The sequence below is a fragment of the Bos mutus genome, chromosome 7 (genome assembly GCF_027580195.1).
Source record: "Bos mutus isolate GX-2022 chromosome 7, NWIPB_WYAK_1.1, whole genome shotgun sequence".
NCBI lineage: Eukaryota > Metazoa > Chordata > Mammalia > Artiodactyla > Bovidae > Bos > Bos mutus.
The window spans coordinates 101,489,732-101,516,885 of NC_091623.1; the positions used below are offsets into that span (position 1 = coordinate 101,489,732).

The window sequence follows — 27,154 nt, forward strand, 5'->3', positions numbered from 1 at the left end:
GGGCTGGAAGTTTATCCCCAGGCACAGTGCAGGGCATGGGCCCAGCTCTGAAGATGAGTCCCAGCCTTCTCTCCGACCCAGTTTCCAGAATGCCAGAAGCCAGACCTTCTTTTTCTGGGCAATAAATGAGAGAATCCTCTGGAGAGCTCCACAAGGAATGAACTAAAGATTCTGATACTGGGGTTCAATGATGAAATAACCCAGCCAAATAACTCTACAGGGAAGACCTCAGCCAATAAGCCCTTCACATTAGTCACAGCTTCCACTTGATTTTCTAGACAATCAAGGCTCTTGGGACATCTGAAGAAAACCTCTAACACAAAAGAGAGTGAACAAAACAAACAACCAACTCTCAAAAAGGAACCATGGAGGAAACAAATAGATATTAACAGCTTTAGGGAGATAAGGGAGATACTGCACCCATGAAATAAGAATAGGATGCTATAAAGATAAATGTACTGTTAGAACCATGATGACAACAAAAATACCTTAAAGATTAAAAGTACAAGGGTAGATATTAAACAATCAGTAGGTAAAGATAGTTTTTTAATCTCCCTGAAAGTAGACCACCAAGATAAAAAGAATTTGGGAGAAAAAAGAATTAAAGACCAATCCAGGATGCCCAATAGCCAAATATCAATGTTCTAGAAATAGGGAACAGAGAAAACAAAGGTGAAAAAAAAATCAGTGAAAAAATTCAGTACAATTGTCCAGAACTCAAAGACATAAATTCCCAAACTGAAAGGACCTAGTGAATACCAAAGTATGAAGATAATTTCACACCAAGGTACATCAAGTGAAGTTATAGAAAAATTAAGACAAAGAGAAAATTTCACAGAAAGAAACAAGACAGATACAAAGGACCAGGAATCAGAATGACTTTGGACTTAAGAGCAACCCTGGAAGCCAGAAGATAATGGAGCAACACCTTCAAAATTCTATGAGAAAATTATTTCCATCCTAGAATATTTACTGAGCCAAATTATTAAGTAGGTATGAAGGTATCGTAAAGATATTTTCAGACATTAATTATCTCAAAATTTTTTCTTCCTCAGAAAGCTTCACGAATGTATGCTCTGCCAAAATGAAGGTCTTCACTAAAAATAAAGGAAGACTTGAAATATAGGAAGCTGAAATTCAACTCACAAAAGGGAACGGGGATTCCCCAGAACGATGGCACAGAGAAATCCCAAGAGAAAAGCAATAGATTCGTACTGGATCAGGTCCACAAGCTCTGAAAGACATTTCTTCAATAAGATAAAATTAATAGACAGCTGATAGATCTGAATATACTGAGAGATGATTTAGATCATTTTTTGAAGAGAATGAGGTTGAATTATGATAAATTTCACAGAAAATTAAGCAAATGAAAAAAAACCAAGACAAGTATTTTTTGTTGCTGTTGTTTAGTTGCTAAGTTGTATCAAGACAATTATTAATTTTGGGGAAAACAAAAAACTATAGGAAATGAATAGTCATCACACCATACTACACAGCACAGCTATAAATGGCATTTACTGTCATAATATGGCGAACTTTGAATACTGATCTAACTAAACATACAGTAGAGGCATTTGGGGAGGATGAGAGGATAGGAAAAGTGACTTAGAGAAGGAAAGAGGACTAAATCTTGGTCTCGTGTCTACAGTGAGAAGCCAACCAGATCATGTTTAAAACTGAAACAATCTGAAGTAACAGTACCAGAAGTTATTGAGAGACATAGAGGCTAAAAACATTCTAAAGTGGTGGGGAAAGGAAGGTAAGGAACTTCCGCTTTTTGCAGCCAGCCTTTTAGAAGGATTTGATTATTTAAATATGTGAATTTATAACTTTGATACAGAGTAAAACTCTGTTTAACATCAAAGTCAGTTGATTCTGAGTTGACTGTGATAACAAAATGGCAATCTTAAAAAACGCCTTTTCCTTGCGAAGCAGCTTTCGGTCAAAGTTCAGGGTGACCCCAAAGGTCATCCTGTCCTCGCCCACAACAGGCTGGAGATGATTCCAGCTATAAGAGTGGACAGGATGATGGTTCCCTTCTCTTCTTCTAGTAGGGTAAGAGGTCTCAGGTGTCACACAGGCCCCACTGCCCAGTGGAGGAGTCCTGTCCTACCCATTCTCTTGCTGGAGATGGAGACAGAACGACAGGAAGCAGCAAGCCTTGGTGTCTGCCACACTCTGAGAGGGACCCAGGGTTAAGGCAGGATTCAGCTCCCCCACTGTTCACATGAAGAAAGTCTGACTCGGAAAGGGGAAAGGAACAGGCCCAAGGTCACACAGACCTGGATCTGGTCTAAACAAAAGAGCTCTGAGGCTAACTTCTTGGAATAACATCCCAGTGCCAAAATGGTGGACCCCAGGGCTGAGGAAGGGAAACACAGGTGAGGTTGCAGGCATCTTTTTTTTTTTCCCTCAGAAAGCAAAGAAGTGCTCAAGGACCACTGGTGTTTGTCAGAAGGAGCCTGGAGCCAACTTGAAGGAGCACCTGCCAGCCGAATATGAGACAATTCCAGCATCAATAAGAATAATTTACCCTGCTTCTTCAAAAGGAACTATACAGTTCAATCCCAGTTTATAAGGAGTTTTTCTTTCTTTTTTTTTTCTTTACGGAAGAATGCAAGCTAACTAATGTAAAAGAGAAGACAGAATTAGAAAATCACCTGTTTGTAATCTCCAGTGTAATAGTTAACCACCAATGGATGCCAAAATCATGAGACAAAGGGCTGGGGGACACAGGATATCCACCTGCCACGGTACCTGTCCAGAGTCCTCGCTGGTTGTTTACAGGAAAAGCCGCCCTACAATGGGGCAGTCCTGCGGTTGCCACCACATGATCGGACTTTTAGCATCACCGATCGCAGAGCACTGTGACATTTTGTGTTTCCTAAAGAGGTAAGATACTCAGCATCAGTTGGGAAGTATCTTTGCTAAAAATATCATTAAACTGAACCTGCCATTAGACCTAAATTCTAATTTACCAGACACAGAAGAACAAATGAAATAAAACTATGAATAAACAGAAGAATTCAGTCACCAAAGAACAACAGTGCCCAAGGAAGAGTCAATGTCATGAAAAAAGACGCCTGTGTGGGTGTGGAGAGGGTTCTGTATTTTAAAAGATTAAAGAAACATAATAACCAAATGCAATTTGTATATTCTGACAAGATTTTGGTTGGGAAAAAAAGCTGTAAGAGATATTTTTGTGAAGCTGGGAAAATTTGAATATAGACTGAATTTTAGCCGATACTTGGGGATTATTATTGCTTTTCTTAGGTGCAATAATGCAATTTTAGTCTGCTAGAAAAAAATATTTTTAGAGGCTGAAGACTCTGAATGAAGTACTTGGAGGTGACATGAAATGTGGTTTGCAAGTTATTTTCAAAATAGCTCAGGGAAAAAGATAATAGATAAAATTAACAATAGGTGAATCTAAGTGCAATGTATAAACATCTCTGTATGTTTGAAATTTTGAATAATAAATGGTTGGGAAAAAATTAAAAGCAATTGTGTACAAATCCAATCTCCTCCTATATAAAAACTGTGCTAGCTGCTCAGAAGACACTATATTTCCACCACTGTTCCCTTGACATATTATTACACTGACAGTGGGCTCTTCCACAGCATAAGCAAAAAATGTATGTTGTAGTCCTCCTTGAAATTTCTCAGAAATTATCCAAAGTTTTGTATTGATTAGAAAAAAATTCCAAGGACTTCCTTGGTGGTTCAGTCGTTGGGACTCTGTGCTTCCAATGCATGGGGCCTGGATTCGATCCCTGTCAGGAAATTAAATCCCACATGCCACAGCTAAAGATCCCTTGGGCTGCAAGTAAGACTTGTCTTCAAATAAATATTTTTTTTTTAAATTCCAGCTCCACTACTACAGGATGTCAGGATGTGTCATTTTGAGCAAATGACTTAACTCCTCCATGCCTCAGTTTCCTCATCTGTAAAATGGGCATACTAATAGATACTAACTTAAACCATTGGCTTTTGGGGATAATTGAATGAATTAATATACATATGCCTGATGTAGAGATTAAGTGTGCCATAAGCATTAAGTAGTTCAGTGATGAAATTTTTTCTGCAAACTTTTAAAAAATAATTTTATTTATTTTTGGTTGCAGTGGGTCTTCATTGCTGCGTGGACTTTACTCTAATTGCAGCAAGCAGAAGTAACATTGTGGTACACTGCGGTAATTTCTCTTGTTGCAGAGTGCTGGCATTAGGGCGTCAGCAGTTGCAGCACGTGGGCTCACAGTTGTAGCTCCTGGGCTCTTGAGCACAGAATCAGTAGTTGCGGTACATGAGCTTAGCTGCTTCACAGCATGTGGGATATCCCCATGTCTCCTGCATTGGCAGGTGGATTATTTACTCTGAACCACCAGGGAAGCCCCTCTGCAAACTTGCTGAATCTGGGACTGTTCCCAGAGATCTGGAGCTGCACAACAAAGCCAGAGGGGCCCTTATCCCCACACCAGGATCATCCTGTGGGTCTCCTCCTATGGTGCCCCTGTTGAGCTGGTCTAGGTTGAGATGCCTGTTCTCCCTCGGTCTGGGCACTCCAGGCCCCAGAGGTGTGAGTTCCTGCCAGTTCACTTGGGTGAGCCAGGAGGTGGAATCCCTCAGGACCTCTAACCATCTTGTGTTCCTTCTTGGTCCCCAAGTCCTGGGAGAGGAAAGAGCCACCCTAGGTGGTAGGTAGGCAGTGTAGGCCCAGCCCTGTCCACCACCCCACATGGCCAGGCCATCCTTTCTGTGTTGGGGCCCCTTGGATCCTAGCACATCTTGGCCACGAACAAGAGGCCAGAAAAGGTCCTCTCTATGGGGAAGGAGCAGGCCCACGCTACAGTCCTGTACCTGTCACGCCTGGCCTGGGCAAGCCCTTTACTTTACTCCTCTCACTTGCTCATTTACACATTCAACAATTATTTATTGCCCATCTACTCCATGCCAGGTCCTTGGGCTATGTCAATGAATGAAGCAGACAGTATCCTTGCCCTTACGGAGTTTGCATTCTAGTTGGAAACAAACAAGTAAGCGTGTTTGTTAAAGAGTAATGGCAGAGATGGGGAAACAAAAGGTATTACTACACTGCAGGATGGGGGCAAGTGGTAGTACTTTATAGGGTGTTGGGCTGGGCCTCACTGACAGGGCGAGGTTTGGGCACAGGCTTGAAGATGAGGTGGTTAACCTAGGCCATGTCTGAGGGAGGGATTCCCTGGACAGAAGGAACGGCCAGGACAAAGATCCCAGCGTGGGGATGCACCTGGCTGAGGAACAGCAAGGAGGCCAGAGCGGTTGGAGTGGAGCCACTGAGGCGGGGCATGACAGGACACGAGGTAAACAAGGTCTTGGGCCAGATCTTGTGGCCATGGTCACAACCTTGGCTTTTACTCTGAGTAAAATCAAGAGCTTTGGGAAGGCTTTGGGACTTACCTGGTGGTCTAGTGGTTAAGACTATGCTTCCACTGAAGGGAGCGTGGGTTTGATCCCTGGATGGGGAAATAAGATCCTGCATGCCAAAAAAAAGAAAAGAAAGAAAAAAGCACCATGGGAAGGCTTTGAGCAAAAGGTGTCATTGTCCAAATTGCGGTTTAAAAGGGTGGTTCAGGCTGTGTTGAAAGTCAGTACAATAGGGGCAGATGGTCCAAGGAGACCAGAGTGAGGAAACATTTTGTAACAAATGGCCTTGAATCCGCCTGCAATGTGGGAGACCTGGGTTTGATCCCTGGGTTGGGAAGATGCCTGGAGAACAGAATTGCTACCCACTCCAGTATGCTGGCCTGGAGAATTCCATGGACTGTATAGTCCATGGGGTCGCAAAGAGTCGGACACGACTGAGCGACTTTCACTTCACTTCTGCTCACTTCACAGTGTTTCTGGGAGAAAGAGACTAGTTGCTCTGCTCCTTCCCATTGTACTGAAGGGACAATTGAGTGAGGAGAGGATTTGATTTGCCCTAGGTCAGATGTCCTACAACCAATTTAGGATCTGGGACTCCCCGACTCTTCTCCCAGCTGCTGTCTGGCAGGTAAGTTAATAGTATGGCCCTTGGACATGTGATCTCAGCTAGTACAACTGAGCAAGACTGATCAAGCCCTCTCCTAGGATTCATTCATCCAGCAAATATGTATCAAGCACCAGTTCTGCACCACTCACCAGGACACAGGGGCATATGGAGACACCTGGCGACGAATGATCCCCAGTCTCGGTCAGAGACTGGGCTACAGTGGCTGAGGCTGGGCTTAGGGGTCAGGTCACAGCTGAGGCTGGAGGCAGGGAGATCAGTCAGGAGGCTGTGGTGAAAAGTCAAGCTGGAGAGGCAGGCCTGTCGGGGGCCACGGCTGGAAGCATTGCAGGAAAGGTGAGGAAGAATAAAAATGTCAGGAGGAAAATCCACAGGACTCAGACCAAACTGAATATGGATAGAGGGGTGAGACCAAGATGTTGCTGAGCTTTTTGGCTTGGGCAGCGGAGATGATGTCTTTTCCAGAAACAAGAAGTCCTTGGCACATTTGAGGAACAGAAAGAAGTGCAGTGCGTCTGAGCCTAGTGAGTGAGGGGGAGGGTGGTTTCGGATGCTGTTGAAGGGACAGGCTGGGCTGCAGCTTAGGTATTATTCCAAGAAAATGGGAAGCTGGTGAAGAGTGTCAAGCAGGGATGGGCTGGGGCTGGTTTATGTTTTTTAATGATGTATGGCATACAGATTTCCCAGGGGCAGGAGTGGGAGTCTGGAGATCAGTTAGGGGTAAAATTGTTTAAGTGAGAGACGGTGTGGAGACAAGGAGAAGCAGATGGGTTCGATAGCTGTTTTGAAAAGTAGAAATGTCAGGACTTGCTGTGGGAGTGAAGTCAAAGATGGTGTCCGGGTTTAGAGCTATACACTGGATGGTGGCATTCACTGGGATGGAGGAGACAGGAGAACTCATTCTGGGATAGAAAGACCCTAGAGTTTTGTTGTGCCTATAGCCTGTGTGACACCCATGTGGAGACATCATCGATGACTGACCGTCCCAGACTGAAACTTGGAGTGAGTATACATGTTTGTAAATGATTGGCTTGCAGACAGTTTTATACCAGGGGACAGGGCTGAGCTCTGGAGACCCTTGATGTGTAGAGATGGGATGAGGAGCAGCTCTGAACAGTGCAGAGGGGTGGTCAGGGAGCAGAAGGGAAATAGGGAGAGGGTGTGATCACAGATCCCAACAGGGGAGTGAAGGAGTGTCAGCTGTGTCAAACACTGCTGAGGGAAAGGCCCACTGGACTGGGCCACCCGGAAGGCATGGGAGATCTTGACAAAAGCAGGTCTGAGAATTGGGTTGGGAGGTGTCTGGGAGGGAAGAAGTGAAACCAGCACGGGAGGCGGAGCAGAGAGGTGAGGGTAGCCTCTGGAAGAGGATACAGGTCATGGTGTCTGAACCTGTTGTCCAGAAGGGAGCACCTCAGGAGCGGGGGGGAGGGACCGGTGATGCTGCAGAGCGGCGGCTCTGCTGGGCTCCCGCACAGCGAGACCTTGGCGCTTCCATAGGGCCACCCTGCCCAGCAGTGTCACTCGGCTGACCAGCCTCCCCACCAGGCAGGAGTGGTCCTGGAGTGTTCCTCCTCCTAGGCACCAACTCCCTGCCGCCTCTCTTTTCCTGCTCTCCTCTCAGACCTGCCTCCTCACCCTGGCAGCTCATTTTGCAAATGCTGCCAGCATCAGTCCTGTCCACTGGGTTTGAGGGCAAAGTGAAGCTTTCTGAATTACACCAAGGCCTTGGCTCCTGACTTTCCTGCCTTGGCAGAGCTTGTCTCATCTCTGAGTATAAACTATTCTGTGTGTTTCCTCATTTTACTGTCACAATAGCCCTGTGAGTCTCAGGAAGATTAGGTGAGTTGTACAAATACTAGCTAAGTGCCAGCAAGTGGGACACCCAAGATCTGAACCCAGGTTTAAGCTATCAACAGAGACCATTCTCTTAACTACTCTGCCATGCTGCTTCCCACAGACCCCTTACTCGCTGTGACCAATCTTAGTGACGGTCGTGCCTCCTATAGCCCCTGTTCGCAAGGTAATGGATTAGAAAGACAGGATTCCTTCCCAATCTTTGTGGGCAATTGTACTACCTCCGTTACTCTCCAGACAAGCTTCACTATCAGTTCACTAGCTCTGTCCCGCTCAGGCATGATCCTTGTTTGAGCATTTCCTCACATCTCTGGTGGTCTGCTGAAATGCCTCCAGAGACAGTGGGCTCCGCACCTCCATGAGCAGCCCATTCGAGGCAGTGGATGGTGTGGCAGTGCAGTGTCGACACTAGTTGGCTGATCTCAACTCTGCTCCTACAAGCACCCTGTGCCTCAGTTTCTTCACGTGCAAAATGGTAGAACAGTAGTACCTACCTCCTAGTATGATGAGGGTTCAATAAGGTGCTACGTCTAAGTTGCTTAGTAAGTGCTTAATAAATCTAGCTACTGACACTGTCATTGTTATTTTTCCTGAGGCAGAGTTACAACTTGCTCCCTATAACTTCCACACTTTGGGCCTAGCCCCGTCCCTTGAAATTCTACCCTCTCCCACATTCCCTGCAGCTTATTCCTGCATTTCTCAGTCTTCACTTTCTCCTGATACCAGATTTTTTTTTTTTTTTTTTTTTGGCAAGCTCAGTTATTCATTACACTGACATGATCTTCCTAAGATCATGATTTCCTCTTGACAGAGTCACTGGCTGTTAGCTGGGCAAGCTCAACGTTGCCAAACACATAACTCAGGGTGGGAGAACGGTAGCTTCAAGGCCTCTCATCTACTGCCCTCACAGGCCTTCTTGTTGGCTCCCGGGCTTTTTCATTCCCTAGATTTGGAATCCCAGTCAGTGGGTCCCATCGACTGCATGTCCTAAACATCTCCTACCAGGAGGATTACGTCAAGATGAAGAGCCACACTCTGGCACCAGACAGAGCCAAGTTCAAATCCAGACTCTTCTGCTGACCTACTCTGTGATCTTGGCCAAAAAGCCTCCCTGAACCTCAGTTTCATTATCTACAAAATTAGACTAATAGTAATCTTGCCTATTTCATAGGGTGTTATGAGGACTGAGAAATGTATATAAGACAGTATAGCGTATACCTCAATAAATATTTGTCATTAATATCCTAGGACTATGCTGTCTACCAGGGCAGCCACTAGCCACATGTGGCAGGTGAAGCCTTGAAACATGGCTAGTCTGAATTGAGACAAATACACACTGGATTTCAAGGTGTAGCTCAGAAAGAAAATATAAACTATCTTGGTAATAACTTTCCATATTGATTATACATTGATATAATCACTGGATATATTGGGTTAAGTAAAATATATTATAATTAATGTCACTTTTTATATTTATTAATAAGCTACTAGGAAATTTGAAATTATGTGGCTAAGTTTTGTGGCTTGCATATTTCTTCTGGACAGTGACAGTATAGTGGGGGTTTGCAGCAGTTGGGGGGGCGGGGTTTGTTAGCGATGGAATTCCGGTTTGAGGGTATTTCTCAGTGTGGGAGAAGAGAAACAGTATATTTGGTTTGGGAGCATTCGACTTCCAGTGGCTGCACCTGTCTCTTATAGATGGTATTTGAGCTGCAAGGGTTCTTTAGATATTACAGAGATCTAATCTTCTATCTGTGAAGATGGGGAAACCAAAGACCATGAGAAAGGGAAACATCTAGGGCCACAGAAGTTAAGGGCGGCAGAACCCAGACCCCGCCATGCCGTCTGTATGCTGCTGCCACCTGGTGGCCACCAGTACACGGTGGCTGAGAACGCGACAGCCGCTGGGCTCCTTCAGGAGCGGCCCCCTGCTGCCTTCTACTTCCCAATCTCATGCAAGGACAGGGAGGGTCCTCCTCTTCCTAATCCTCAACCAGACCGTACTGAGCTGGAGCCCACCAAGGGTGTGCCAGCACAGTGATTGAGGAGGGCACACTCTGTGGTTTCAGACAAGCATAGGTTCGAATCGCTGCCCTGACCCTTTCTAGCTATGTGCCCCTGGACAACTCAATTTCTCTGACACTCAGGTTCTCTGTAGGTCAAATGTGGATAAGAGTACTTGCCTTAAATCTATTTGAATGTGATATCTGCAAAATGAGTCCACAAACATGTAGAAAACACCACAGCTTAACGTAGAGCTCCTGGTGCTGGGATACAGCAGTGACCTAAACAGACACATCCACTGGTTCTCCAAGTGTGGTCTCCAGACCACTGATGTCAGCACTGCTTGGGGACTTGTTAGAAACACATGTCCTCAGGCCTCCATCCCAGATCTACTGAATGTGATGCACACTCAAGGTTGAGAACCATAGGACTCAAGAGTCACAGACTCCGCACTAGGGTTTAGTTCAGTTCAGTTCAGTTGCTCAGTTGTGTCCGACTCTGCGACCCCATGAATCGCAGCACGCCAGGCCTCCCTGTCCATCACCAACTCCCGGAGTTCACTCAGACTCATGTCTATCGAGTCAGTGATGCCATCCAGCCATCTCATCCTCTGTCGTCCCCTTCTCCTCCTGCCCCCAATCCCTCCCAGCATCAGAGTCTTTTCCAACCCTTCGCATGAGGTGGCCAAAGTACTGGAGTTTCAGCTTCAACATCAGTCCTTCCAAAGAAATCCCAGGGTTGATCTCCTTCAGAATGGACTGGTTGGATCTCCTTGCAGTCCAAGGGACTCTCAAGAGTCTTCTCCAACACCGCAGTTCAAAAGCATCAATTCTTCGGCACTCAGCCTTCTTCACAGTCCAACTCTCACATCCATACATGACCACAGGAAAAACCATAGCCTTGACTAGACGGACCTTTGTTGGCAAAGTAATGTCTCTGCTTTTGAATACGCTATCTAGGTTGGTCATAACTTTCCTTCCACGGAGTAAGCGTCTTTTAATTTCATGGCTGCAGTCACCATCTGTAGTGATTTTGGAGCCCAGAAAAATAAAGTCTGACAGTTTCCACTGTTTCCCCATCTATTTCCCAAGAAGTGATGGGACCGGATGCCATGATCTTCGTTTTCTGAATGTTGAGCTTTAAGCCAACTTTTTCACTCGGGTTAAGTGCTATGCATGTGGTAGGTAAACAGCTTGAGAATGATGACTAGAGGTGGGGCGGGGGAAGAAACATTAATTGATCTGTGATGATCAAGGAAGGTCTGTTTGATCAGGTGACAAGTTCCGGCAAAGATCTGAAAGCAAGTATCTAGACATTATTTAAGACATTTTCTTATAAGTCCTGGGGCTGTAATATATAGCCTGGTGACTATAGTTAGGAAAAGTGATCTCTATTCTGATCAACCATGCATCCAGCTAAACACTGAGGCTGCTACTATTCATAACAGAAGATGAAGGAGCACTAGGAAACAACTGTCTCTGCCACACTGATTCTGATTCGCTAGCCTGTGGGGGCCTGGCTTACGCTTGTATGCCTCCAATGATTAGGAAGCAGTTTTATTTCCTCTTAGTGGCTCTCTTTTAGAAAACTCTCCTTTATCTGATGCTTAAATCTCTCTACAACTCCTATCTACCCACTGGCCAAGTTCTACCACCTTAGGACTACATGCACCAAGACAGAACTTAACTTATTTGAAGTTCCTTATACATCTTCTCTTTGGACCACTTAAGGTCAGCAATGCTCCCCCTGAGGCCATGTTTTGTGAAAGGTTTCCCAGATCTTTCATCAAGAGACTGAGAATTGCCTTGATAGTATTCCCCTGGGCAAAAGGGAGCCATGACACCATCACCCAGGTCAATGGAGTTAACTGGAAGAAAAAACAACTGTCAAGATCTCAATTGTAGGTGGCTTTCCTGGTGGCTCAGACAGTAAAGAATATGCCTGCCATGGGGGAGACCTGGGTTCGATCCCTGGGTCGGGAAGATCCCATGGAGAAGGGAATGGCAACCCACTCCAGTATCTTGCCTGGAGAATCCCATGGACAGAGGAGGCTGGCAGGTGGTGCCACAAGAGTTGGACATGACAGTGACTAACACTTTCACTTTCTCCAAAGAGGACTTGCTCTTCTACAAAGAGCCCAGAGACACTCCCACCTGTGACCACATTAGCTCTGAAATGAGGGTTTCTGGGTTAATATGAAAGTCAAGTTCAGTTCCCTCACCTTGGGGCTGTGGTTGGGGCTGAGAGCAGAGCCCTTAGGGGATTAAACTTACTTAACCTCCTGGCACTAACTCCAGTATTTGCCCCAAGGGTTACCCCAGCTTTCTTTCCTATAGCTCTCAGCTCCCTAAAGCATTTTATCTTGATGTCCTTTTCTTTCCCATTTCTTCAATGCTCCTTGGAATTTCCTTAACTTTCTTAGAACCCAAGAATGCATGTTTGTTGCAACGTATCTAGAATCTATTAGAAAAGTCCTTCAACTGACTAAACTACAGAAGGTGAAGGCAGTTCTTTCAATGATTCATCGAACAAGTCTTTATAGAGCCCCTATTTTTGCAGACTGGGAGCTGGGCTGGCAGACACTGTACAAGACATTCTCTGCCCTCAGAGCTAGCAGATTAGCAGGGCAATATGCTATTAGGATACAGGGAGACTAGTGGTACCACGAGGGGAGTAAGAGTGATGGGGGAAGTGAGTGGAGAAGCACCTTGAGGGACATCCCAGAAGATAACTTTGAGAGAGTGATGAAAAACTGATTCCAACAGGTAAGTGGTAGGTAGTGAGGCCAAGGGGAGAGAAGATACTGAAGGAGTCAGACTGAAGGCATGGAGAATTGGCAAAGTGAAAGGAACTGGATTTGGTTTGGACAGAGAGGGTGAAGGGTATGGCAGGGTTAGACAAAATACTGGAGATTCATGGAGACTGGATTCTAGACTGAAGATAAGAGTGAGGCATGGATAAAATAGCAGGGGTATGTGTGACAGGATCCAGTTAATTTTAGATCACACAGTTGTAGTGTGGCCTAGGCATAGGCATGGGCCAGAGGGAAGACAGGGCTTCCTTGGTGGCTCAGTGGTAAGGAATCCATCTGCCAACGCAGGAGATGTGGGTTTGATCCCTGAGTCGAGAAGAGGCCCTAGAGAAGGAAATGGCAGCCCACTCCAGTATTCCTGCCTGGGAAATTCCATGGACAGAGGAGCCTGGCAGGCCCTGGTCTATGGGGTCACAAAGAGCTGGACATGACTTCAGTTCAGTTCAGTCGCTCAGTCATGTCCAACTCTTTGTGACCTCATGAACCACAGCATGCCAGGCCCCCCTGTCCATCACCAACTCCCGGAGTTTACCCAAACTCATGTCCATTGAGTCAGTAATGCCATCCAACCATCTCATCCTGTCATCCCCTTCTCCTCCTGCCCTCAATCTTTCCCAGCATCAGGGTCTTTTCAAATGAGTCAGCTCTTTGCATCAGGTGGCCAAAGTATTGGAGTTGCAGCTTCAACATCAGTCCTTCCAATGAACACTCAGGACTGATCTCCTTTAGGATGGACTGGTTGGATCTCCTTGCAGTCCAAGGGACTCTCAAGAGTCTTCTCCAGCACCACAATTCAAAAGCATCAATTCTTCAGTGCTCAGCTTTCTTTATAGTCCAACTCTCACATCCATACATGACTACTGGAAAAACCATAGCCTTGACTAGATGGACCTTTGTTGACAAAGTAATGTCTCTGCTTGACTTACGACCAAACAAAGAACAGAGGGAAGACAGGAAGACCTGTTAGGAGAAAGACTGTTGCAGGAGCTCAGGTATGAGAAAGGAGTGAGAAGTAGGGACCATCTCTATGGCCCTGACTGAGGCTGCACTTACAGTCAGTGGCTGGGCTTCCATGGTCTGCAGTCTCAGGTGGGCAACAGGCCAAGTCCTGCCCTGTCCACCTCAGTGGCCAATAGGCCACTTACATTCCAACCTGGACTGCACCAACTAGCTCTTTGCAACTTGCAAACAAAACCTAGAAATGAACTGCTTTCAAAAATTCCTGATTACATCCCTGGTTACCAGGAAACAGCAGGACAAGTTGCAAAGTCCCATCACAGGAAATAAAAAGAACGCTTCAGTGAGCGCCAGCATCTTCCCACCAGGATTCCAGCCAGCTGTCATTCATGATGCCTGGCAGAACTGAACAGGCATTAAGAATAGGAGCAGTTTCTTCAGTGCCAGATTAAACGCTTTAATCTTTCTTGTGATGCACTATGAGGCTGCCATTATCATAGGAATTTTCACTAAAGGGCTGAGAGGTTAAATAACTTGCCCAAGGTTGAGTCCAAATCTGGGGAACTGGGATTTCCACCCTGGAATACCTGCCTCTTGCAGGTCTGTGTACCATGCCCTGCCTTCGAAACCAGAACAGTAGAAAAGCACCCTCATTTCCCCCCATCCCTGCAATGTTTTAGGGATACTTTTAGATTTACCAAAAAGTTGCAAGATATGACCTTTCTGTATATCACTCATTTGGTTTCCAACTCTGATGCTGGGAGGGATTGGGGGCAGGAGGAGAAGGGGATGACAGAGGATGAGATGGCTGGATGGCATCACTGACTCGATGGACGTGAATCTTAGTCAACTCCTGGAGTTGGTGATGGACAGGGAGGCCTGGCATGCTGCGATTCATGGGGTCGCAAAGAGTCCGACACGACTGAGCAACTGAACTGACTGAACTGAATGCTAGTATCTTACATTTTTAACAATTCACTTGTCAAAACTAAGGAGCACAGGTACATTACTACTAATTGGACTGCAGATTCAGATTTTTTTTTTGGCCACACTGGCCTTCACTGTGGTGTCCGGCTCTTCATTGCAGGGTGTTTGGCCTTCCTGTTGCAGAGCATGGGCTCTAGAGCACATGGGGTTTGTTGCCCTGCAGCATGCAGGATCTTAGTTCTCTGAACCAGGATCAAACCTGCCTCCCCTGCATCAGAAGGCAGATTCTTAAGCACTGGACAAGGGAAGTCCCCAGGTTAATATTTTATTAGTTTTTACACTAATGCCCTTTCAGGTCCAGGATCCAATGCCTTATTCCACCTCCTTCAGCTCTTCTGGTCTTGAGTCCTGGTTTAACTTTTGACAATTTAAATGTTGATATGTTGTAGAATGCCCTCTAACTAGATTATGGGTTTTCAGAAATTTAAACTTCAGTTGAAGTATTCATCATCTTGTCAAGTCAGAGTACTAGAAACATGATTTATCCAAGTGTTCAGCAACCCTTAATAGTTCATCTCTCCAAAGCTAACATCTTCCATGTTCCATTCTTTGGAAAGTGAGTCACTAAGTCTAGCCCACAGGTAAGTTCAATTCCTGGAAGGGGGAGCAACTATTTTTAGTTTTTGTAAGATTTATGCCTTCATCTTAAAATCACCTGAATCAGCATGGACTCATTTATACTTTGTGTTGTAATTACTCATTTTAAAGATGATGAACAGACTCTTTTATGGCTAATCCATCACACACAGTAAGTTGGTAGGAGCCATGGCAAGACTCACCTCTTCAGGGCTCTTCCAAGTGGGATGGGAGTTGTGAATAGATGTATACCTGGGAAATGGATGCTAAACAGCAATAAAAAGGAATGAAGTACTGAAACACGTCTGCTGGGATGAACCCTCAAAGTGTTACGTCATTGTCTTGCCTCCGAGTAGAAGTCACCATCCCAGGGCCCTGGGCTAATCCTCTGCAGAACACTCAGGACCATCTGGTGCCACTGGGTCCTTGGAGTTGGATGCAGGCTTCCGGAAAGCACAAACTTTTTTATCACTGATGAAAATAGGGCTTGGTGTGTATTTGTGGGTGACTGAATCTTTATGTACTTTATGTACTGATGTGGAACAGCCTCCTAGATCTGCCAAGTGAGAAAAAGAAAGATACAAGACAGTGCACTCCCTTTCTTGCACAGAAGGTGTGGGGGGTGAGTACCCACCCACACGTGTTTATATATGGCTGTCTGGAAGGCTCTTCTGCTCAGGCTACACTGGGCTCAACAGTTTCCACTCCACTCCCGCTCTTTAAGAATTGGTCCATTTTTGGAATCAACATCTCCACTTTCAAAACAAGGTCTCCAAGGCCTTGGTCTCTTTAGATGACTGAGGCAACTAATGTCACAAACAGTAGTGTTGAGAAGACCCAACTGTAGCACCAGAATTTCACCTCTCCTTCCGCTCCTCCTCTCAGGAAACCAGTTCACAGAACACAGGCTCACCCTGTCCCAGGGCAGGGGCTGGATCAACACTTCATGTTCCTCTTTGACAGGTTATATACATTCTCTGAAGCAATGTATCTATTAAATGGCTGCTGGTTTATCAATGCACCCGTGACCTCAAGACAGCCCCATACCCTGGTTAAACACAGACAGGAAAAAGGAATCAAGTACCCCCGAGCAATGGCCCCTACATAAAGGAGAGATGACTGGAGTCAAAAACAGCTTACATCAAAGCAATTTATTAACAGAAAGCAATAATTTGAGAAGTCCTGTTCACAGACGGCGACCACGGCGACCCCCCTTCCTGCGGGTGCTGTCGGAGGGGATGGGGGTGACATCCTCTGTGGGGAGAAGAGAAAACATCATTGTCTGGAGCTGGATGGGAAGGGGCGCAGGCTGCCCGAGGCCAGTGGTCAAACAGATCAGCAGTGGATCCTACTGCTTCCCAAGTTAAGTCCTCAGTATGTAGCAGATGGGTCCAGCTGACCCACGAGCTGCCTCCTCAAAACTTCTCATGTAGTTTGAACTAAAATTCCATGAAGGGGAAACTGAAGCTCAGACAGAGTAGGCAACTTGAATAGGATGTCAGAGGGAGGTGACAAATCCAGGTTTCTGATACCTAGCCCACTGACTCTAGTGGAAAAATCCTCTCAAACTGAAGAACAGCTCCTTTTTAATAGGTAAAAGAAGATTGAAAATGTTTTGAAAAAAATCTTGAGAGAGAGATGGACCATCAGGTCGAGGGATCAGTACACGCTATCACAGAAACAGCAGGGAAGGGCTAACATCTTTCTAAGAGCTATAAACGGCCAGACACGAGGGTATAAACGCTCTGCAAGCATAGAGAACTGCTGTGATTCTTAACCATGGGAGCCACTGCCCCCTCCATATATTTTTGTCACAATGACTAGCCCGCTCTACTAATACACAGTAGTCAGCCCCCCAAAATATTGAACACAACTCCCTTGAAAACAATAGAAAGGACAATTTATCTCCCATTAGTTCCACCAGCCACCATCAGGCACAAAAGTACAGAAATGAGACAGTGCTGTTCCGATGCAGGACATTCAGGTCAAGGTGGCATGAGTGTTCACGTAGAGAGTTTATGTCACTCGGTACCTCTTGCACACCCCATTAACAAATCTAACTGCCAAAAGTTAGCAGACCAGGGCCTATGTCCACTGCACAGACCGCATGCTTTCTGGGGTCACACCTGAAACAAAACCAAGCATCAGCCAAAGAGGGGTACTCACCAATCCGCCCAATCTTCATCCCTGAGCGGGCGAGGGCTCTGAGCGCTGACTGGGCCCCTGGTCCAGGAGTCTTGGTCCTAGAAAACAAATATCGAAATTAAGAAAAGCTTTTGGCCAAGTCATTATTTGTTGCATACCTTCCCCGCACCATGGGCCATAGTTTGTATTCTGCTCTGCCTGCAGCCTGTTTAAGGAAGTGCCCTCTTTTAAAAATATTTATTTGCAATGGAAGGATAACTGCTTTACAGTATTCTGCCAAACATTAAGTGCTCCCTTTCGTCACATGCTGTGATTCTAAGTCTTTTTGGTGATCTGTCCTTTCCCACCCTCCCAAGATCAGTGGATCACTTAACAACTTCCTATCTGGTCTCACACAGCGGCCATCTTTAACAAACCAACCAACCTCAAACTCAAATCATTACTATTAAAAAGTTTTCATGCCCAGAGATGTCCCAAGCTCATTTCCACTCCAAGACCTTTTCCTTCCAGTTGTCCCTGGCTGTAATACTCTCCTCTGTCCTCCCTTCATTGGACCAATTCCTAATATCACATTAGGTCTTCATTTAAATTCTATTATCAACCCAGCCCTGACACATTTCTGCTCCCCAACATTTGCTGCAAAAAGGAACCATACGCTCCCCTGCTCTATATTGTTTAAAGCCTAACTCTGCCAGACTGAGAGCCACAGAGGATGGAAACAATAACTGTTTTCCCTATCACTCTCTTCTAGTACTTGTAACATAGCACTTCATATGCTGTGTATGCTCAATTAACACAGTAAGTTGGGGCAGGGTGAGTGCAGAAACCAATTACAGGCACACCTCATTTAATTGTGCTTCACAAATCATGCCCTTTTTAAAAAGTCCCAGTTACATTTTTTTTAAAGCAATAAAGTATTTTAAAATTAAGGTATGCTGCATTTTTTAAAAAAGACAGGATGCTACTGCACACACAATAGGCTACAATATAGTGTAAACCTAACTCTTATACACACTGAGAAAACAGTGTTGCTCATTCTTACTGAGATACTGTTTTTATTGCAGTGGTGTCTGGAACCAAACCCACAGTATCTCTGAGGTATGCCCATATTAATTACATAGGTACCTATGATGCCTTGCCCAAGCTCAGTGGCCTCACTATCCTCCCAGCCTTACCTATTTCCTCCTGTGGCCCGGAGTTTGATGTGGAGGGCAGTGATGCCCAGCTCCTTGCATCTCTGGGCTACATCCTGGGCAGCCAACATGGCAGCATATGGAGAGGACTCATCTCGGTCAGCCTTCACCTTCATCCCACCAGTTACACGGCAGATGGTTTCCCTGGGAACAAAAGCACAGGATCCTTTCTTTCTTACCCATCAAGGATTCAGAGTGCATATCACACCCTAAAGATAAAGAGCACTACTGCCCAGGAAGGGCAGAAGATGAAGGTCAATCTGAACAAGCATCCTGATCCCACAAGACTGCCCTAGGTTCTGCAGTGATGGTGTTCACAGATCCCAGCTTAACACTGCATCAACACTTTACTCTTAGCTTTAATCTTATTACTCGAGTAATAGGGGTAATTCCTCCTCATTTTACATAAGAAGTCCACAGACTGTAAAGGCAAAAAATGTAGCTCCTTTTCTCTTAGAACCCCAGCACCTAGATTACAGTATCTGTGCACTAATCAACCAAGCACATATCCTTATCTGAACATCTTTAATAAAAATTATTTCTAGAGATCCCCTTAAAGTGCTACTCAGTTCCCTGGTCATTTCTAACCCCAGCCCTTGCTATCTGGGTCCTGTGCCTCCCCACGGGGGTTAACTCACTTGCCAGAAAGATCGGTGACGTGCACAAAAGTGTCATTGAAGGACGCAAAGATGTGGCAGACACCAAATACATTTTCTCCTTCAGCCACCTGAGGGCCGAGGCTGATGACCTGTTCTTCCTTCTTTTCCTTCCCCTTGCGAGGTGCCATTTCTTAAGGAGAAGAAAAAAAATTCCAACCTTAACAACAAAACCCCAAGTGTTTACAACTCTGGGAATACTTCTTCCCCGAGAAAGGTGAGCAGGACACTGAAGAGCTCTGGCTCTCCCACTCCAGGCCGCCAGGAGCAGGAATCAGGGCTCCCAGGTGACTCCCAACCCACCCTGCCAAGAGCAGAGTGCTCCTCATCTCTGGCTTCAGGGCACAGGCGCGTGATAGGTGTTCAGCAAACAACGATGTGCAATCCCTAGCCTCATTTACTGGCTCTGAGAGACCTGCACAGAAATTGCAATGTGCCCGACTTAGCAGTCACTCTGACTTAGGAAGCACCTAACGAAAGGCCGTTTCCTCTGTATTCCCTTCTTGAATCCTCACTACATCCCCACGGGATTCATGAGACGATTATTTCTACTTTCCAGATTCGACAACTTCAGAGATCAGAGGCCCGGGATGAGACTGCCCAGGAAATAACCGGTTAAGGTGGGAACTCACATCAGACCAACTTATTACCCGACCCTTCCAAACTACGGTGTGCTGCCGGTTAAGGTAGTTGTGGTCGTGGCGCGGGGCCTACGCCTTCAAGGCTAGATCCGAACTCACCCACACTTAACAGGTTTTTTCCTAAACCAAGACCGCCGCCTCCCGAGACAGGGCGCGAAACAGAGTCTGGGTCAGCCCGCCGTGCTCCTCTCGCCCGGCACTAGGTTTGTCTCCCGCAGAAAGACCTCAGCCCCAAGCCCTCGGCCCCGATGAGCCCCCGGGCCGCAGGATGCCAGCCGATTTTCCTTGTCCAGGGATCCTACCTGCGCGTCTTCTCCAGACTCCGCCACCGGAAAGAGAGGGTGGAAGGGGGCGGGGCGACGGGTCACGCTCTTGTCCCGGAAGTGCACGTCTGAGGTCACAGGGCGAGGACAGCTCCCGGAAGACGCCGATTTTAGCGTTTCCAAGGACATTAAAACGCCTGGAGAACACGGCTTACTGAAGGGAGCGCCTAAGGAGGTAAGGGCCTGGGTATCTTGACGAGCGGTCTGCTTCTAAGACTGAAGGAAGCAGCCACACGCCGTGGGTGTGGAAGGCCTGTGTTCTAAGATGGCGGTGACCGCGGCTAGACCAACTTCCACCACGCTGACCCCGGAGCCTGCTTAGCCTGAGGGCGGCAGCTCCCCTCGCGGTGCGGAGGTAAATGACAATTTGTCATTCGTCTGTCGTCTCTGACTCTGCAATCCCTTCGACTGTAGCCCTCCAGGTTTCTCTGTCCATGGAATCCTCCAGGCACGGATACTGGAGTGGGTTGCCTGCCATTCTCTTCTCCAGGGGATCTTCCTGATCCAGGGATCGAACGTCTGTCTCCTGCATTGCAGGCAGATTCTTTACAGTCTGAGCCACCAGGGAAGCCCTTCTAACTACTGAGTACTTGACAAAATAAGAATAAATTATTCAATATTTGTCATTTTATGCCAGCCTATATTCATATGCATTGCTTCATTTGATCCTCACCACAATAACAGATCAGATCAGATCACATCAGTCGCTCAGTCGTGTCCAACTCTTTGCGACCCCCATGAATTGCAGCACGCCAGGCCTCCCTGTCCATCACCAACTTCTGGAGTTCACTGAGACTCACGTCCATCGAGTCAGTGATGCCATCCAGCCATCTCATCCTCTGTCGTCCCCTTCTCCTCTTGCCCCCAATCCCTCCCAGCATCAGAGTCTTTTCCAATGAGTCAACTCTTCGCATGAGGTGGCCAAAGTATTGGAGTTTCAGCTTTAGCATCATTCCTTCCAAAGAAATCCCAGGGCTGATCTCCTTCAGAATGGACTGGTTGGATCTCCTTGCAGTCCAAGGGACTCTCAAGAGTCTTCTCCAACACCACAGTTCAAAAGCATCAATTCTTCGGCGCTCAGCCTTCTTCACAGTCCAACTCTCACATCCATACATGACCACAGGAAAAACCGTAGCCTTGACTAGACAAACCTTTGTTGGCAAAGTAATGTCTCTGCTTTTGAATATGCTATCTAGGTTGGTCATAACTTTCCTTCCACGGAGTAAGCGTCTTTTAATTTCATGGCTGCAGTCACCATCTGTGTGATTTTGGAGCCCCCCAAAATAAAGTCTGACACTGTTTCCACTGTTTCCCCATCTATTTTCCATGAAGTGATGGGACCGGATGCCATGATCTTCGTTTTCTGAATGTTGAGCTTTAAGCCAACTTTTTCACTCTCCACTTTCACTTTCATCAAGAGGCTTTTTAGTTCCTCTTCACTTTCTGCCATAAGGGTGGTGTTATCTGCATATCTGAGGTTATTGATATTTCTCCCGGCAGTCTTGATTCCAGCTTGTGTTTCTTCCAGTCCAGCGTTTCTCATGATGTACTCTGCATATAAGTTAAATAAATGGAGTGACAATATACAGCCTTGATGAACTCCTTTTCCTATTTGGAACCAGTCTGTTGTTCCATGTCCAGTTCTAACTGTTGCTTCCTGACCTGCATACAGGTTTATCAAGAGGCAGGTCAGGTGGTCTGGTATTCCCATCTCTTTCAGAATTTTCCACAGTTTATTGTGATCCACACAGTCAAAGGCTTTTGGCATAGTCAATAAAGCAGAAATAGGTGTTTTTCTGGAACTTTCTTGCTTTTTCCATGATCCAGCGGATGTTGGCGATTTGATCTCTGGTTCCTCTGCCTTTTCAAAACCAGCTTGAACATCAGGAGGTTCACGGTTCACATATTGCTGAAGCCTGGCTTGGAGAATTTTGAGCATTACTTTACTAGCGTGTGAGATGAGTGCAATTGTGCAGTAGTTTGAGCATTCTTTGGCATTGCCTTTCTTTGGGATTGGAATAAAAACTGACTTTTTCCAGTCCTGTGGCCACTGCTGAGTTTTCCAAATTTGCTGGCATATTGAGTGCAGCACTTTCACAGCATCATCTTTCAGGATTTGGAATAGCTCAACTGGAATTCCATCGCTTCCACTAGTTTTGTTCATAGTGATGCTTTCGAAGGCCCACTTGACTTCACATTCCAGGATGTCTGGCTCTAGGTGAGTGATCACACCATCATAATTATCTGGGTCGTGAAGATCTTTTTTGTACAGATAGATACTATTAAATAGATACTATTTGACTTTTCTTTTAAAGAAAGAGATTTTTACAAACATTTTATTGGAGTATAGATTTTGGGGTTTTGGGGGGGTATTACAGTGTTGTGTTAGTTTCAGGTGTCCAGCAAAGTCATTCAGTTATACATATATTCATTCTTTTCCAAATTCTTTTCCTCATATAGGTTATCAGAATACTTAGTAGAGTTCCCTTTTCTATTCAGTAGGTCATTGTTGTTTGTTTTTTACTTATCTTATATATAGTAGTGCCTGCGAGCTCTGCAGCCCCACTGCCCGTAGCTCACCAGACTTCTCTGTCCATGTGATTTTCCCCTCAAGAGTACTTGAGTGGGTTGCCACGCCCTCGTCCCATGTATAATTGTGTGTACCTTAATCGCAAACCTCACTTATCCACCGCCGCCCCCCCCAACCACGTTTTCCCTTTGGTGACCATAAGTTTGGTTTTTTGAAAATAATTTTATGTATTTATTACTTAATTTTTGGCAGCGCTGGGTCTTCATTGTTTTATGAGGGCTTTCTCTAGTTTCCGAAAGTGGGGGCCACAGTTCCTTGCAGAGTGTGGGCTTCTCATTGCAGTGGTTGCTCTTCTTGAGGAGCACAGGCCCTAGAACTGGGGCTCAGTAGTTGTGCTGCACTGGCTTAGTTGCCTCTAGGAATGTGGAATCTTCCCGGATCAGGGATGGAAGCTGCATCCCCTGCTTTAGCAGGTGGATTTCTATACACTGTGCCACCAGGAAGTCCCTATAAGTGTGTTTTTGATATCTGTAAGTCTGTTTCTGTTTTGTAAATAAGTTCATTTGTATCATTTCTTTAAAAAAATTAGCAACTTTCCCCGGTAGTTCAGTGGTTAAGAATCTGCCTTTCAATGCAGGGGATTCAAGTTCCATCCCTTGTGGGGGAACTAAGATCCCACATGCTTCAGGGAAACAAAGTCTGAATGCCACAACTCCAGAGCTTGCCACAACTAGAGAGCCGTGTGGCCCATGACCCAGTGAAGAGCCTGCATACTGCTACTAAGACCTGCTGCTAAGTCACTTCAGTCGTGTCCGACTCTGTGCGACCCCATGGACTGCAGCCCACCAGGCTCCTCCATCCATGGGATTTTCCAGGCAAGAGTACTGGAGTGGGGTGCCATTGCCTTCTCCGACTAAGACCTGACACAGCCAAATAAATAAATGTTTTTAAATAAAAGGAGTCATAGCACCTTAAAAAAATTAGATTCCACATATGAATAATATCATATGATATTTGTCTGTGATTTACTTCAGTTCCGTTCAGTCGCTCGGTCATGTCCAACTCTTTGCAACCCCATGAACTGCAGCACGCCAGGCCTCCCTGTCCATCACCAACTCCCAGAGTCCACCCAAACCCATGTCTGTTGAGTTGGTGATGCCATCCAGCCATCTCATCCTCTGTCATCCCCTTCTCCTCCTACCCTCAATCTTTCCCAGCATCAGGGTCTTTTCCAGTGAGTCAGCTCTTCCCATCAGGTGGCCAAAGTACTGGAGTTTCAGCTTCAACATCAGTCCTTCTAATGAACACCCAGGACTGATCTCCTTCAGGATGGACTGGTTGGATCTCCTTGCAGTCCAAGGGACTCTCAAGAGTCTTCTCCAATACCACAGTTCAAAAGCATCAATTCTTCAGCACTCAGCTTTCTTCACAGTCCAACTCTCACATCCATACATGACTACTGGAAAAACCATAGCCTTGACTAGACGGACCTTTGTTGGCAAAGTAATGTCTCTGCTTTTGAATATGCTATCTACGTTGATTATTATAACTTTCCTTCCAAGGAGTAAGCGTCTTAATTTCATGGCTGCAGTCACCATCTGCAGTGATTTTGGAGCGCAGAAAAATAAAGTCAGCCACTGTTTCCACTGTTTCCCCATCTATTTCCCATGAAGTGATGGGACTGGATGCCATGATCTTAGTTTTCTGACTGTTGAGCTTTAAGCCAACTTTTTCACTCTCCTCTTTCACTTTCATCAAGAGGCCCTTTAGTTCTTCTTCACTTTCTGCCATAGGGTGGTGTCATCTGCATATCTGAAGTTATTGATATTTCTCCTGGCAATCTTGATTCCAGCTTGTGCTTCTTCCAGCCCAGAGTTTCTCATGATGTACTCTGTATACAAGTTAAATAAGCAGGGTGACAATATACAGCCTTGACGTACTCCTTTTCCTATTTGGAACCAGTCTGTTGTTCCATGTCCAGTTCTAACTGTTGCTTCCTGACCTGCATACAAATTTCTCAAGAGGCAGGTCAGGTGGTCTGGTATTCCCATCTCTTTCAGAATTTTCCACAGTTTATTGTGATCCACACAGTCAAAGGCTTTGGCATAGTCAATAAAGCAGAAATAGATGTTTTTCTGGAATTTTCTTGCTTTTTCCATGATCCAGCTGATGTTGGCAATTTGATCTCTGGTTCCTCTGCCTTTTCTAAAACCTACTTGAACATCTGGAAGTTCACAGTTCACTTAATATGATGATTTTCAGGTCATCCACGCAATCCATGCAGATGGCATTATTTCATTCTTTTTCATGGTCAAGTAATACTCCAGTGTGTGTATTTACCACTTTTTATTAAGATTATCATTTTAAAATAATTTTTATTTATATATTTTTGGCTGTGCTGGGTCTTTGTGGCTGTGCAGGCTTTTCTCTAGTTGTGTTGAGCAGGGGCTGCTCTCTAGCTTCAGTGCTCGGGTTTCTCATTGTGGTGGCTTCTCTTGCTGGGGCGCACAGGCTCTAGCGGGCATGAGCTTCAGTAGATGTGGCTCCTGGGCTCTGGAGCACAGGCAAAATAGTCATGGCACATGGGCTTAGTTGCTTCATGGCACATGGGCTCTTCCCGAATCAGGGATCGAACCAGTGTCCCCTGCATTGGCAGGTGGATTCTTTATCACTGAGCCGCCAGGGAAGCCCTACCACTTCTTTATTCATTCCCCTGTCAATGGATATTTGAGAGGCTTCCACATCTTGGCTGTGGTAAACAGTGCTGCAGTGAACACTGAGCTGCATGCATCCTTTTGAACTCTAGCTTTCTCCAGATACATGCACAGGAGAGGCACTGCTGGGTCATATGACAGCTCTGGTTTTAGTTTTTTAAGGAACGGCCATACTGTTCTCCATAGTGGCTGCACCAATTTATGTTCCCACCAACAGTGTGGGACGGTCCCCCTTTCTCCACACCCTCTCCAGCATTTATTGTTTGATGATGGCCATTCTGACCAATGTGAAGTGATACATCATTATAGTTTTGATTTGCATTTCTCTGATAATTAGTGATGTTGAGCATCTTTTTATGTGCTTTTTGGCCTTCTATATGGCTTCTTTGGGGAAATGTCTATTTAGATCTTCTGCCCATTTTTTGATTGGGTTGTGGTTTTTTTTGACATAATTCCTTGTTGGTTACTTCATTTGCAAGTGTTCTCTCCCATTGTATCAGCTGTCTTTTCATTTTGTGAATGGTTTCTTTTGCTATGCAGAAGACTGAATTTAAGGAGGTGCCATTTTTAAATTTTTGCTTTTATTTTCATTATTCTAGGAGACAGATCCAAAAAGTATTGCTGTGATTTATGCCCATGTTCTGCCTATGTTTTCCTCTAAGAGTTTATAGTGTCCAGCCTTACGTTTAAAGAAGGCGATTTTAACTGAAAATACACATTTGTGGGCAATTTGGAATTCTGACTTCAAAGTCTGTGTTTAATAACAACTTCCATATATCCCTCTAATAACACCATTGAAGGACCCTGAAGGATTGGAATGTATAGATGGAGACATGAAGAAGGGACAAAAAGTAGGCCATGGGTTGTGCTCTGTGTGTGTGTATATATGCAGAGGTGTGTGTATATTAATATAGCAATACATACATGTACATATAAAGCCTACATAGAGAAATATATATATAATTTTTTAACAAAATAGCAATTATGTAACACAGCATGTGGTTCTTTGTGTACTGTAATTGATGCCATTGAACAACTTGGGCTTGATTTCAGGAAGAGCTTTTTTTTAATTTATTTATTTGTTTCTGGCTGCACTGGGTTTTCGTTGCTGCACATGGGCTTTCTCTAGTTGCAGTGAGCAGGCCAGCTCTGTAGTTTTGGTGTGCGGGCTTTTCATTGCGGTGGCTCCTCTTCCTGAGGAGCGCAGGCTCTAGGGTGCTCGGCCTTCGGTAGTTGCGGTACACCAGCTGAGTGGCTCTGCTGCATGTGGAATCTTCCTGCACCAGGGGTCAAACCCGTATTGGCAGTTCCTCTTAGCCATTGGAGGAAAGCCCAGGGAAGAACTTCTTTTTAAAAATGTAATGCCCTCTTTCCCCTCTATGAAAAGTAATTAATTAAAGAAAACCCATAGAATAGAAATATTCAGAGTGGAGAGCAAGAAGAAAAAAAGAAACGACAGTCTTACCCACCACTGTTAATACCTTGGTGTGTGTTCTTTCCAAACACCATCTCTGCACACGGGTTGGCCAAAACATTAGTTCAGGTTTTTCTGTAAGATACTGTGGAAAAACCTGAACAAATGTTTTGGCCAATCCAAGCATATAGAAGAGGCACATTTAAAAAAAAAAAAAATTGGGGTATAATTGATTTACAATGTTGTGTTAGTTTCAGGTGTACAACAAACTGAATCTGTTATACAAATACATGTGTCCACTCTTTTTTAGATTCTTT

At 45.4% G+C, this 27,154-nt stretch overlaps 1 protein-coding gene and 2 long non-coding RNA genes across 4 annotated transcripts in view; 1 reads left to right on the forward strand and 2 right to left on the reverse strand.

Moving 5' to 3' along the window:
- Positions 1-2,418: 2,418 nt before the first annotated feature.
- On the reverse strand, positions 2,419-6,445 carry LOC138988568 (uncharacterized). The gene is made up of 3 exons (XR_011464864.1): positions 6,160-6,445; positions 5,437-5,512; positions 2,419-2,884 (listed from the first exon to the last, which is right to left on the reverse strand). It is a non-coding gene; the product is annotated as an uncharacterized lncRNA (long non-coding RNA).
- Positions 6,446-16,353: 9,908 nt separating this feature from the next.
- On the reverse strand, positions 16,354-20,295 carry RPS14 (ribosomal protein S14). Of its 2 annotated transcripts, none has more exons than XM_005901059.3 (5): positions 20,159-20,295; positions 19,198-19,348; positions 18,542-18,703; positions 17,388-17,464; positions 16,354-16,475 (listed from the first exon to the last, which is right to left on the reverse strand). In XM_005901059.3, exons 2-5 carry the CDS (start codon positions 19,344-19,346, stop codon positions 16,408-16,410), a joined length of 456 nt encoding a protein of 151 aa, XP_005901121.1. In that variant the 5' UTR covers positions 19,347-19,348; positions 20,159-20,295; the 3' UTR covers positions 16,354-16,407. The 2 variants fall into 2 exon arrangements, with proteins under 2 accessions (XP_005901121.1, XP_070230741.1); XM_070374640.1 differs by lacking the exon at positions 20,159-20,295 and adding an exon at positions 19,956-20,086.
- The window catches only part of LOC138988569 (uncharacterized), a 35,485-nt gene continuing 28,602 nt past the window's right edge, over positions 20,272-27,154 (forward strand). Inside the window, exon 1 of the long non-coding RNA XR_011464865.1 lies at positions 20,272-20,354. This is a non-coding gene — a long non-coding RNA (uncharacterized lncRNA). The remainder of the gene's footprint in view (positions 20,355-27,154) is intronic.

Excerpts from the sequence above, each read along its gene's own strand:
- RPS14 (XM_005901059.3), bottom strand. The coding sequence starts at position 19,346 with ATGGCACCTCGCAAGGGGAAGGAAAAGAAGGAAGAACAGGTCATCAGC. Across the intron at positions 17,465-18,541 it reads CGGGCCACAGGAGGAAATAG|GACCAAGACTCCTGGACCAG; the intron begins GTAAGGCTGGGA and ends TTTGTTTTCTAG. Across the intron at positions 16,476-17,387 it reads GATGAAGATTGGGCGGATTG|AGGATGTCACCCCCATCCCC; the intron begins GTGAGTACCCCT and ends TTCTCCCCACAG.